The sequence below is a fragment of the Xenopus tropicalis genome, chromosome 5 (genome assembly GCF_000004195.4).
Source record: "Xenopus tropicalis strain Nigerian chromosome 5, UCB_Xtro_10.0, whole genome shotgun sequence".
Classification (NCBI taxonomy): domain Eukaryota; kingdom Metazoa; phylum Chordata; class Amphibia; order Anura; family Pipidae; genus Xenopus; species Xenopus tropicalis.
The window spans coordinates 107207719-107221910 of NC_030681.2; the positions used below are offsets into that span (position 1 = coordinate 107207719).

At 37.1% G+C, this 14192-nt stretch overlaps 1 protein-coding gene across 2 annotated transcripts in view; it reads left to right on the forward strand.

The window, feature by feature from the left end:
* The first annotated feature begins 473 nt into the window (after positions 1–473).
* atp13a4 (ATPase type 13A4) overlaps positions 474–14192 on the forward strand; it is a 61082-nt gene continuing 47363 nt past the window's right edge. The window contains 3 exon segments of one of the 2 annotated variants that reach the window (NM_001200048.1): positions 474–590; positions 9730–9903; positions 10548–10682. In NM_001200048.1, coding sequence (NP_001186977.1) covers positions 528–590; positions 9730–9903; positions 10548–10682 — 372 coding nt within the window. In that variant the 5' untranslated portion in view covers positions 474–527. 2 annotated transcript variants of the gene reach the window in all.

The window sequence follows — 14192 nt, forward strand, 5'->3', positions numbered from 1 at the left end:
ATATGCAATAAAAATACACCTGATGTATAGATGCACTTTGGTGAAATTACAAAAAATTTGCATTTTAGTAAATACAGTGGACTGCTTGAAACACTGAGTTTCAGGGTAAGGGCCCTCCTGTATTAAAGGTGCATCCTTAACAAATTATTCTCAGTTGCTTTTTGCTAGCCAAATTTATTATGTGTAGCTGTACTTCAATTGCGTGTTCTCGTTTGACTTCCTGGCCTTGATTAAAATGCTGGAGACGGTTTATTTCTAGCTTTCTTGCATTCCATTCCACTATGGACATGTTTTGGAATGTTTTGCAATTCTGCTGGCATGCAAAGGGTTAAAACACCTGGCTGCTTTTGGAGGAGGGGTCTGTATGGAGTTCCTTTGCAGGAGGAGCAGTGGCATGCTTATGTGCTTGTTAGAGAAGGTGTGTGTTTAAAAACAGAGACATTTGCCTCTCCAGTACACAACACAAAGGATTGCTGGGTGTAGTCACATTGTGTAATTCCCTGCTGATCAGAATCCAGTTGCTTTTGATGGGTGAAGCGCACAAGGATGGACACAAGGCGTTACTCAATCCAGGAGAGGAAAATGAAATGGTAAGTAACTTTGTAAAGTTGGGCTATAAGTCTTACCTTACTGGGTACTTCTCTTATAGATCAAAGGAGTATTTCCATGAATTGGAACTAATTTGTGCTACTGTGCTGCCAAACCTTCAGTACAGTATTCATTTGTTATTGTGCTAATCTAAGAATGTGGCTACAATTAACAGGGTTCTCTTTTCCAGATATATATAAACAAAGAACACTTTATCCCAGGTGTCTATATATACAAGGCATAGTTTACACTTACAGCTATAAAATAAAGGACATTGTTCATAAGGGAAACATGGGTCACAAACTGCAGTGCTTTTGTCTGTGAAATTAATTCTGCCGTTTGTCTAGCTGTCTATGTACAGTATGTCCCAGAGGCTGAGTTGGCACTGTGAGATCACTTGCTTGGCAATGACTGCCAACTAAGAACTGCCTAACGTGCCACTGTGTGAATCAGCAGCGAATCTGCATTCACTCTTCTGATTAATAGGTTGCATCAAGACAGAAGTTACTTGCTATATGATTTAAATGAATTGATAACCATGAATTAGCCCTCATTCACATCTCAGTCAGTCTAGGATAAATCTTGTTTTTTAATTCAGTCTGTGCTTCAGTAGTATTTGTTTTGTCTTTAATGTGTTTTTCTCACTCAATTAACTCTTAGCCACAGTCTGATAATTTGATATGGATTGCCAAATCAGAGTTTTAAAAGATGTAGACTCAAATCATATAGTGACATTCCATTCTGCTAAGTGGAAATAATTCCAAAAGGGCATGTACAGACGGGTGGCTTGGCCCGCAGGATGCTGCTTTTTAACATGTGCCCACCAGTAGCTGAAGGCAGGGCTTTTCCTATAACGGCAGAACTACACAGATTTTGAGGCATGTAGTCAAATTGACAGATCACATTTTACAAGTCAGATGTAGTTGCACATGTCTAAAATGAATGGGACTAATAAAAATCTGATCTGTAAACTACAGGGGAGATTTGCAATGTGACATAACATGACTGGCAAAAGGGAATGCTTAATGGTGCATTTTCATCCAACAAGATAAAAGTCTGCCAAACATTTATTTTGTAATTAAAGTGCATGGTCTGTTTACACTTGAGAAGAAGAATCCATCTGACTTTATCTGTGTAAATTTTATTGTATCCATAAAAAAAAACTGCATGACAAGATCCTGCAGGTCTGGCCTACAAAATATTGCCTCTTGTATTTCTGCCTTAAGGGTGAATACTGAGTTGTCATGACATGAAGGTGATGCATCCTGATGCAGATAGGTGCATCCTGCACTATATCTTTTTGTTCATGCCACAGCAAATTTACCTTTACTATTTATAGGGAATAGGTCCTTAATTCTGATGGATATGAAGCAAAGCACACTTAAATGCCTTGCAACCACAATGCAGGGCAAGTTTTTCATCTTTGCGTAAAAATTATAGAAGTAATTTACAAAGCCCCCAGATGCAAGTACCCCTTAGTGCTTATTCACTCAGCACTTGCCCCTGGGACAAAGTTCTACTCTTCACTTTAAGCCAGATTTAAAATGTAGACTGAAGTACCATTGACAGGCAGTAAGCACAGGGCTCCTTTGTACCATTTGCCCTCCTCCCTAACTTGCGTCTCTGAATGGTGTACAAGCACCCACCAGTAGAAACCACTGTATTCACTGTAAAAGAAAAGGTCTGCAGTGATAGACCTCTGTCCATATGCTCTCATGGTGGGGCAGGGTGAAAAGTGTATAAAATATGGTAACTTGCATGGGGTTTTTGCACTTTGCGTAATGCCCTGTCAATTATAAATGAGCCCTAATATCTTAAAAACTCTTAGAAGTATTGCACATGTGGAATTCCAAATTATAATCTTCTTCCTATGCTTCTTGTGTTTAGTGCATGAGTTGTATATGTGCATCGTGTACCACAAACCCTGTACTGATCAGTTTTTTCAGGCTGTAATTGCTAGTACATAGTTGGCCCTTATTTTTTAAAAAAATTGTTTATATTTTTGAAATTCACCAACTTCCCCCATAAATATTTTATTTATTACAGGTATGGGATCAGTTATCCGGAAACCCATTATTCAGAAAGTTCCGAATAACCCAAGACCATATGCCATAGACTCCGTTATAAGTCTAATTTTTAAAAACTATTTCCTTTTTCTCTGTAATAATAAAAAAGTACCTTGTACTGATATAATTATTCCTTATAATTATTCCTTATTGGAGGAAAAACAATCCTGTTGGGCTTATTTCATATTTAAATGATTTTTTGCAGACTTAAGATCCTAATTACAGAAAGATCCCTTATCCAGAAAACCCTAGTGTTCTGGATAACAGGTCCCACACCAGTATTGTTCTCATATATTTCAGAATAAGCAATAGTTGCTTAAAATATAAGGGAATTGTAATATTAATTTCCCCTTCATTCCCAAGTGTGCTTGCGTGGCACACATTATTAGCAAGCAGTTTTCCATGTTTTTATCCACAATGCAACCTTATTTCCCAGAAATTCAGCACTGTTGCTTCTGCAGACCAAACAATTTCCAGTAGATACTGAAGGTGAAACGCTGGAGAGTAAATTGAATGCAAATAGGCACATGTAAGTGAAGGGCAACTTGAGGGCAGGACATCTTGTTCACTTACACACCCTTTTACTGCATGCTTTTCAATTGCCACATCATCAGACATCTATAGCTGTAACATCAAAGGGTGCACTGTACTCATTGCCTGGTAAATGCTCCAGAGCATGCTGCACTTTGCCATTGCGTCTATTATGGTGCATGAGGTGCAAATTGGCCCATGCTGCTAGTATGAATTAGTGAAAGTAAGTGCAAGTACAATGTGTAAGGCATTTAAATGGGACCAGTCCTGTTGCCATCTATCTGCCTAGTGAGTATTAATGAGAGTTAATATGTTTTTCAAGTCACGCCCAAAGATAGTCATGATTCCACCCATTTTCCCACAAGGTCCATCCCTTCTGTTTCCTGAAATCCTATGCTATCATCAGAAAAATGTAACAGCTGGTTTGGGTTTTCCATATGTTACATTAGGACCAATTTGTTATAATGATAGCCAGTTCTATAACTGCCCATCATTATGACAAATTGTCCTTAATGTCACATATAGCAAACCCAAACCCCAGGGGAGTATCTGGATTCCTGTCTAGGTGTGTTTTTCTGCTTATAACAGCCAATTTGACTTCAGCTACTTGAGTGCCCCTAGAACTTTCAGCATGAGAGTCCCACAGGGGCAGGCAAGGGAGCCAAATGTAAACTGCAGGGAAGCAGCCATTAAGGACAGAGCTGGACGAAGCCAGACAGGCCCCGTCAGAACCAGATAACAACTATAGAACTGTAAGGCAAACTTGAAGTCTGCATCAAAACCAAGAAGTCACACAGGGGACAGGACCAGGGGAGCAGGAAACAGGAGCAGGAAATAGGACCAGCACCTAAATGCACAGAATCAAGTCATGCCTACTTGAAATGCAAGGATACCAGAAGGACAGAACCAAATTCCTTACAATCTGCTCATTCAGTGCAAAGGTACAGCAGACTGTAATGAAACCTGCAGGTCACTTGGTTCAAATACAGCATGTTACACCTGCATACCTTTAAATTAATATGCGCTGTACAATGTATGGCCATCATCTATTTGCTCTTTTAGATGCAGTATGGCTGGTTTGGTGACCGTGTACCAACCATTTACTGGATTTTTAATGACATTGGCATAACATAAATTCCGTATCCCTATTGTGGAAACGTATCCATTTCCCTGTATGAATTTGACTTACTGATAATATATTGCAAATATTTTCTTTGAACAGGGATTACCTTTAAATACAGAGCTTGCTTTATAGCTGCCATAGAGGACTAGAAAACTCCCATAATTTATATTTTCTGAATCCAGCAAAATCTGTACATTTTTTGCGGGAATATAGTAGCCAGAAGCTAATCTGGTACCAAATCAGAAATTTCATTGGTGAATGTATTGTGTTCCTAAGGATATTTCAGAGTGTTAATACAGGAGGTAGGCAATGTTTATTTGCACATTGGATAGAGAATCTAATATTAGCAGCAGGATTTTGAATCCAGGACTTACTAAGTAATAATCCTTCTTTATTAGAATTTCAACAGAAAGGCATGTTGGAATGGTGTGGTTAAACAGCGTCACCTTTTCATTTGAATGACAAATTAATTATTTATTCCATTGTTGAAATAGAGACACACTTTGCCTCTGTTTACATTATCAAAATACACTGCATCAAGTGTTTGTGTTAGGATTTGGGACTTTTTGTTTGTTTTTCAAGCTTGTTTAGATCCAGCAAATCTGTTGTTCTCTGACCTAGCTCTGTACGTTTGTGTGTTTACTGCTGTGTGTGAGCATTTCTTTACTACTAATGGGTATTTGCATGCTCACAGTTAAACGCAGCAAATTCAACACAAAGAAAAGAATATATACCGTTTAGTGCGATGGTGACCTGAAAATACCTTACCATTGGGCATGACCTAATGATTCAGTAACAAAACTGTAAAAAAACTGTTTAAACTGTAAAGGTGCCCATACACGTTAAGATTCGCTCGCTTGGCGAGATCGACAAGCAAGCGGATCTTCACCCAATATCCCCACCTATGGGTAGGCGATATCGGGGAGCATGTAGGCTAATCCGATCGTTTGGCCCTGGGGCCAAACGATCAAATTATATTGGCGGCAATGGGGCAGTCGGTTTGGGGACCACATCGACGAGCCGATGCGGTCCCTGATCCAACTAGATTTTCTAACCTGCCCGATCGAGATCTGGCCGGTTTCAGGCCAGATATCGGTCGGGCAGGCCCGTCGGTAGTCCCCATACACGGGCCAATTAGCTGCCGAATCGGTCTAAGGGACCGATATCGGCAGCTAGAATCGACCCGTGTATGGGGACCTTAAGTTCTTCCTTCTGTATCTTTAATTACATGGTGCTTAATATGTATTTATTGTTTATTACCTGTGTTTGGGTACAACCAGAAATACATACAAACAGAAACCTTTCACCAGAATACAGGCACATAGTTACAATTGTATATTATTAGACAATAGGGGGAGGGCCCTGCTACTAGAGTTTACAATTTATTTATTTATTGCATCGATCATTTTTATTGCATTGATTACCTGTCCCTGCTATTAATGCTATAGGAGATATATATAGTGCTATATAAATTTAAATATACATACTTGCATACAATCTTTTGATATACAGTATATCATTGGCCATTGGACTGCACGCTTAATATATTTTCCAGAGGGTCTTGTGAGTGCCTGCCACCCTCTCAGCAAGCAGATCTAGTAACAGTGGCAGCCGTAGGGAAACATAAGTGGGCACTTAGAGATATATGCCTTTATGTGGTCCTCTCCTAAAACAAGAAAGTATTGGTGAACATTAAAGGTGCCCCTACACTGGCTGACCGTGTAAATGATATAGCAGGGCCAAAAGGACAGATAAAGTATGAAGGGCCATACATGTTCAGGCTGACAGCTGGAATATTCAGAACAGTAGCTTATTCAGAAGATATGCTTATGCACCATACACTGCCAAACATAAAATATTTAAAACTGCCTGATCGATGAACTGACCAATATTCATGGTATATGGATATTCGTCATGATACTGTAGTTGTGCCAGCATACACGTACCAAATTAACTTTCATAAGATTTTATTGGTACCTGTATATATTAGTTTTACAAAAGGGCATCTGTTCAAACGCTTGCTCACACAAATACTGCATTTTGTTTTAATTACAAGTAAGTGCAGTTTATTTTAGCTCAAGATCTATCTCTCTGTTTTCATATATTTTAAACGCATGGTGAGCACATAAAAATGCAGCATCTTGTGCTTAAAAATGCAATGGAAAGTGACTGTGTATAAAATGCAGATTTGAATGCTGGTGGGTACAACTATAAACAATATAACAATCAATTAGCTTATGCTTTATGTGCAATCAAACCTTAGTCTCAGTTGCACATCAAATGCACAAAAATTGCCAGTTAAGAGCCCTTACTACAACTCCCAATTCCATAAACAGGTTTTTCAGGTTGTTTACTAGCGATTAAGTACATAAATCATTGTATTCCAAATAGCTTACCTGTTATTCTGCTAAGTGGGTCTGCTGTGTCCACTAATTCAAAATGTTATTAGAGCTTCTGAAGGGAACTCACATTTTGTACAACTTTAATTTTGTTGTTATTGGAAAAAAAAACCTTTGTTTCTACTATTACATTTCAAAAATTATACTGGTTCACTTAACTTGTGTTTTAAGATGTATTTTCTTTTATATATTTTTTTGCTTTGGTGTTTAGTTATTGGTGAATTATGTACTTTCCCTCCCCCCAAGGGCTCATAGAAATTTAAGCCGTTGATTAAAATTCTTTTGCCGTACTTTGCAGAAACCACATTTTAGTCTTTTCCTCAGCTTATTAGATGAGATTATAATGCTTTAAGTCACATGTTTGTTGCTATTCTGCTTCATGTGTTAAAATATTTTGATATATTTAAGTTATGCACCACTGGTGAGAATTATATTATATTGCTTATTGCATACCTACAGATTAATTTAAATCTTCGGGAATTCCCTGAAACATTTATTGTCTTTTATCCTTGGCAGATTATATTCATAAGGGATCAGTTGTTAGCCTTTCTGCCTCATAATCTTTGATTTCTGTGTAAGAGTAATGGATGTTTAGGAGTCTGAACAAAGTCACATTTCCAGGTTAAATTATGAAAAATATTTTTCCCAAGGGAATTATGCAACACTATTCTGATGACCCAAAGAATAGAGGCAAATGCAAAGCAGAATGTTATGTGGTTAGATTTTTTGCAGAATGGCATGTCATAGAAACAATTGCACACCAAATATACACTTAATCATGTACACAGGTTTATGTTGGTGCTTTATAAATACATTTTAATAATAATAATTACATTGCTACTTGTATAAGTAAAACTCTAAGAGGTAGGCATGGCAGGTAGCATACAAAAACCCAGTCTATATTAAAGGAACCTCAGTAAGTGGTAAATTGGGCCCATAATAAATTAGCTAGTTAGCCTGCAAAATAACAAAAATGTTAGATGTATATTGTACTAAATGTATAATACTGTATAATATATATAATCTATATTATATAAATAGTAATGTCTGAGGCAAAAGCAGGGCATAATAAGGTCTCACAACATGTGAGGATGCTGGCCCAAACCCACACAACCCATCAGTTTTGGGCCAGCCCGCACATTACTACCCTGTACCTACTTACTGCCAGAAAAGCCCTGGTTTCTCCCTTTCATCCACCTTAATTACCTACCTGCAACTAGCTTAAATGACAATAGACAAATAGAATTAAACAGTGAACATAGAATATAAATATAATGTTACAATATTTCTTATCTGTCTATCCAGAGATAAGGGGTCCCCTGCACTCATCGATTATCAATTGCACACCAAATATACACTTAATCATGTACACAGGTTTATGTTGGTGCTTTATAAATACATTTTAATAATAATAATTACATTGCTACTTGCATTATATAGGACATTATTTGCATTAAACTAGTAAGTCATGCCCTCTCCTTGAAAAAAAGCAGGGATTGTTTGTCCTTTTCTCAACTTCCAAACAGAATTTTTACCTGAATATCAGTTAATTATTTGGCCAGCAGTGGATGTCTGATAACATAAATGTTACAATTCTGTTGTTGAACTGAACTTGTAAGTGTATCTGAGGAGAAATGCAGAGCTGCCATCTGAAATCATAAGGTCCTATAATACATACTGGAAGGACCTACCCCACCCGATAGCATGAGTTATTAGTCCATTGTACCCTCCCACCCTGGGTACCCTGAGGTTTGGGCCTTAATTCCCCCACCTCCAGTGGAGTCCTATAAAAGTGTTCTAATTTTTGCCAAAAATATTTAAATGAATGACTATGTCCACACCATTTATTAAAGTTTGACCAAAGAGCTATTCAAATGTTTTGTTATGCAGTATTTTAGTAATTTATGCTAATTAATGCTAATTGTGTGGCAAATCAAGGAAGTAAAGGTGTCGGCTCCTTTGCCTGTGTATATTATAATTAAGTTGACCTGATTATTTGTAGGATGAGTGTGCTATTATTCATGTTTAGGGCTTTTGTCAGCAAATTTTCCTCCAAAATCCAGTCTTGTAACCAAAAGGTCATCTTATTTTCTAATAGCAAGGGGTAAAATCACCAGTGTAGGCAAAATGGGTCTTTTCTTCCTAGCTTATACCAATACCAGTATCAATATATGTAAAATAGAATATATCTAAATTCACACATGGAATGTTCCATTTGACCCTTCAACCAAATCTAATGCCATGTGCTTAGTGCTTTCTAATTGTTGAGACAGGTGTTGCCTCTTGTTCTTGCCTAATACTGTGGACTGGTCAGGTAGAATAAAGCCATTTAACATTCACCTCTGCTGAGTCTTTTGAAATTATCCCTGTCTGATTTCATTATTCAGGACATTCACCTGGTTACCAGGATCTAGCCAAGCATCTTCTTATCTTATTTAATGAGAGAGTGGGTGTTATGAACTGGATCTAATCTTTATTTTAAAGAGGCTCATAATGAGTTAAAAAACATTTTTGTAAAGTGATTAGAAAAGAGTATCAAATGCGAGGAAACACTTAAGGAAAGATCTATCCAATTTCAGGTTATTTTCCGTTTTGTTCAGTTTCAGTTACCAATATTGCTTTCCCCTCAAGTTAAATTTGTTTCAACATTCATGAAAAGTCAGTAGATTTTTTATTTCTTAAATTCTTTTTTTTTTTCTTTTAACCAGCATTATTACTCAGGTCCGAGCTGGTGACCCTTGTTGTAGTTCATCACTAAAAAGAAGGAAGAAGTGTGAGAAAATATTTAACAGTCACTTAATATACTGTAATATTTTAAGCTCCTTTTTTTCAACAGATCCTCAACCACTAAACACTTTAATGCCTGAAATTCTAGTAGTAAGTTTTTTGTGGCAAGACATTTACATACCCCTCCTATCTTATGTAGCTATATGTAGGAATGGCAGGGAAGTAGAAATACAGTAGAACCCCAATACTTTAATTGCAAAACATGTAAATAATACTTTCTATGTTTCCACAATAGGACATATTTGGATACAAGACTCACATTTGCCGAAAAGTTCTTTGTATTATTGGGTATATTTTCTCATTGGGGTTCCTTTGGCTTTTGTTCTACTGGAAGCCTGAATGGCATGTGTGGGCCAACTGTGTTCCATGTTCCCTGGAGGAAGCCAGTGTTGTGCTGCTCAGAACAACCGTAAGTTAAGTTTAAGTATTCTTTTAATCACTGAATATGAAGTCCTGCTAATTATTGTATCTAGATATCATACAAATATCTTCAGCTAAAACTTTCCTTTAGGAGAGAAAACTTTTATAAAATATCATGTCACCTTCTCAAAGTTTTGCTATGCAGTCTTCAGTATATTAGTGTGCTCACAATTTAATTGTGTATTGGGAAAGAACTTTTTATAATCCATTAATATGATTATGCTAAAGTTGATACACAATGCATTTTTGCTGTAGTCAATTTAACAGTGCATTGTTGTTTGTTGGCCCTAGTTTTCAGTGCCAGTCACTGTTTTAACTTTGTCCCAGGAAATCTTGTCTCTGCTAATGCGCCTGCTTATTTAAATGGCCAACTGCACATGTATAGTTCAGTGTGGCTAGAAAAGGTGCAACCAGCACCAATGTGCCTCCAGTAAATGCAGCCGCCTGTGTAGACACCTAGGTGTCTACTTTTTCTGATTATTTACGTATTTAGTTTGCCTTTACACCTAGGTCTGCACACTTCCTCTGTGTTTTGCATTTTTTTCCTGTGATGATGGACAAAGTAGTCTGAAACACAGAGGGGAGACAACTGCCTATGCCAGAGAAAGTGGTGACACCTACTTTTTATTACAGGATGACTTTAAACAGACCTCGTGGAAAAAGGTGAAGTGGATCCAACTTTCATCTAAAGATTTTAAAACTTACAGGGCAGCAACCAAAGATCCAGATTCAACCATTAATAAGGCAATAATAATGCCAGAACTCAAAGTAAGTACATTATCAGTTTAAATTGGATATCTGAGCTTAGCTACTGTATATGTATGAGATAAATGCTAAATTGGTAAGCATTATCTTATGAAAGAATGGTCAGTCTAAATTTTTGATCTTTAGGTTGCTGCAGAACATAGTATTAAAGCAAGTTAAAGATATTAAAGGCATTTTGTAATTATTTGATTAAAATGGAGTCTATAGGAGATGGGCATCCCATAATTCGGAGCTTTCCAGAAAAAGGGTTTCCAGATAATGGATCATATACCTGTACAATAATAATTGAGAATTGTGAAACAGCATACATATTTTCCAAAAATACAAGTAGAAATGTGTTATTTGCCTTAAATAAAAATGCTAAATTTGATTTTTGAAATCATACGAAGAATAAATATCAATAACCGTTAACTACTGTACGACAACAGTCTGATCCTATCAGCAAATCATATGACGACACCCCCATCCCTGTTTCTAGTTAATTGTATTTGAAGTAGCTCTCATTTAAATTAAGAAATTTGTTGGTAAACAGACAAAGTATTTGTTACTTTGGTTCTTTCAAACTCTCGGGTACTGTATATGGCATAGTAATACTATATAGGGGTGTCAAACTCAATCACATAAGGGGGCCAAAATCTAAAACACAGGCTAAGTTGCCGGCCAAATTTTTTATTAAGATACTGTATGGTCAGACACAGTCACAGTGCAGTCAGGCGATTGGTGCTGCACAGTCACCAGGGGCCACATAAAACAGCCAGAAGGGCCCTATTCGGCTCATGGTACTTGTGTTTGACACATGCAGCATAGTTACTTAAGTATTCTAAATCAATCATATCATGTTGATGTGAGATGATTGTGACACCACTTTAAATAATGCTTGACAAAACCCCTATTAGGCATACTATGGCTTCACTATTTATTCCTTAGACTGAATATGTCTAGTGGGAAAAAAGTTATTTGTTACTTACACAGGCAACTGGACCAATCTCTACAGGATTAAGCAGTTAGTTACCTGGCATGTAAGCATTTCAGCTTCCTGGGATGTCAGTTTTGTCACTATTGTCAATATGGTTTTTGGCTGCTGCTTCAAGCCTACATTGATACCTGTCTCTCAGCATGGATGAAAATTCAGCATTTGGGATTGTTGAAGAGTAATTTTGAGTAAATGCAGTCATCTTTTATCCCACTGGTCATAGGCTTATTATTTCTACTGAAGTAGCAATGTAAATATGTGAAATACAAGGCTTCAAATCCAGAGATTATCATTCGTTTGAGACCTCTAATATAACAGTGTGCTATTTTTCTGTTAGCCAAGAGGGAAGAAGATCCATTCAGCTGATTATTACTCTAAGTAGACCCAGTTTAATTTGATGACAGTATTTATAAGTTTTTTTTTTTTTTTTCATTTGTTATGTTTTTAATCAAAAGTACTTTGTTTTGGATTAGATCTGATGTTGTGTATTTGTATATGTTGAGTCATGAATGTAAAGAGTTGTAAAAAGTTTGTGAATGGTATTTATAATTTTTTTGTGTGTATGTTTGGGACTGCATATTGTGAAAGGTAGCACTAAACAGAAGAAATCAGATGTACCCACTGCAAAAGGGACATAGCACTCTCTGCAGCGACCATATTAGCCGTCAATTATATGCTGGCTGCTGATAATATTCATATCAGAATGCACCCATCTTATTACACATGATTCACAAACCAAGGTGATCCAGTGTAAGAGGAATTAGCAATGACACAAGCTTACACTTACATTCTGTTATTTAATCAGCTATACAGATTGCATGTTTTTTCCCCTTTAAAGCTACCAAACAAATATTAAAGCATTTAAAAATGTTAGAGATAGGACTGACTAGTGACTGCCACTGCAGCATTTTTATAATGGTACACTGCCCACCGTTTTGTGTCCATGTTTAGTGTGTTTTTGTAATGTTTTGTTATTATTATGACCGTAGCCCATTATGTAAAACAGCCTTTCCACAATACTCCTGGCCTGCTGCCAGTGCTTCCCTGTGCCAGCTATATGTCCTGGGCCTCTCTACAATCACAGGAGCTGCTTCCACTATTGTTCGCCCATGCTGGGAAGCCTGCACTCTCTGCATGCTGGTGAATTCCAGTACCACTATGGTTTTGCAAGTGTTGCTGGATCTACAGATACTTCTTAGCTGAATGCTTCCTTTGGTAGTAGATGGGCAATACATTCACTCTAAAACCTTTTTTGGCTATATAACCCTGTAACTAGTGATACATCTTAAAGCTGTGCTAAAAACTCTGTGGTTCTTATAAGGTGTAGCAAACAAAGCACTGGCACTCAGGGCTGCAAATGGGACTAGCCCTTTAAAAGTCTTTATTGTGAAGGTGCAACGTTTTGAGGCAAAGTGACCCCTTTATCAAGCATACGAATCAGTGGAAGTAAGGACAATTTATACACAATTAATTTACATAATCAAAAAAAAAAGCTTTTTTAAAAACTACAATTGTTTTTTGAGAAAATTATATTTATATGTATTTATGGACTTAATTACGTTAATTAATTATGTTGATTATGTAAATGAATTGTGTATAAATTGTCTTTACTTCCACTGATTCATATGCTTGATAAAGGGGTCACTTTGCCCCAAAACGTTGCACCTCCACAATAAAGACTTTTAAAGGGCTAGTCCCATTTGCAGGTCTGAGTGCCAGTGCTTTTTTTGCTATTTGGATTTTTGGGAGGGTGCCGATCCCCCCCAGCAGTGTGCACTGAGCACTGAAATTTGGTGGAGCTAAGAGTGTGCGAGGAAGGTCTTTTTTTTTGTTCGTTTCTTATAAGGTGTAGTGCATTAGTCTCTAGCGGTCAATTAGAATGCTGGAATGAATACACCTGGTACAATGCTGGAAGGAATTTGGGCAGTCACTTAGAGTCAGCCGAATCCTAATCCTGCCGATAAAGGCAGAATCTTGGCCAAATCCGAACCGAATCCTGGATTCGGTGCATCCCTTCTTAAAGGGGAACTGCCCTTTTAAGTAGTTTGGAGATGAGCAGCCTACCTAGTAAAACACGGTAGGTACATTCTAGAAATTTTTGACTGTATGTAATATGTATAATGATTAGGTGGATAACATCACAGTTATATATAATGTTTACATGCATAATGTATAACTTTCTCCAGTGCTGCATCTCAGGATAGATTTCCAGTGGTGATTAGTAGCAAAGTAAAACTTTTATTTTATACCCCAAGCACATTGGTTACCTACATCTCCACAGCTCAGAACTGTCAACCCATTTATTTGTAATTTTACAAATTATATAAGTGCCTATGTCATATCACCCAAACAAAAATAATCAATGTAATGTGTATTTATTTAGTACAGAGTGTGTTATTTTTGAAAAGACAAAGATAAATATGTAAAGCTTTTATATTGTCATTTATAGGGTTAGATGAGCTCTAGAGTGTGGTATTAAAAAGCTTTGACCTGACCCAGTTCTATGAACTAGGTCCAGTGCATGCCATCATTTTTAAACT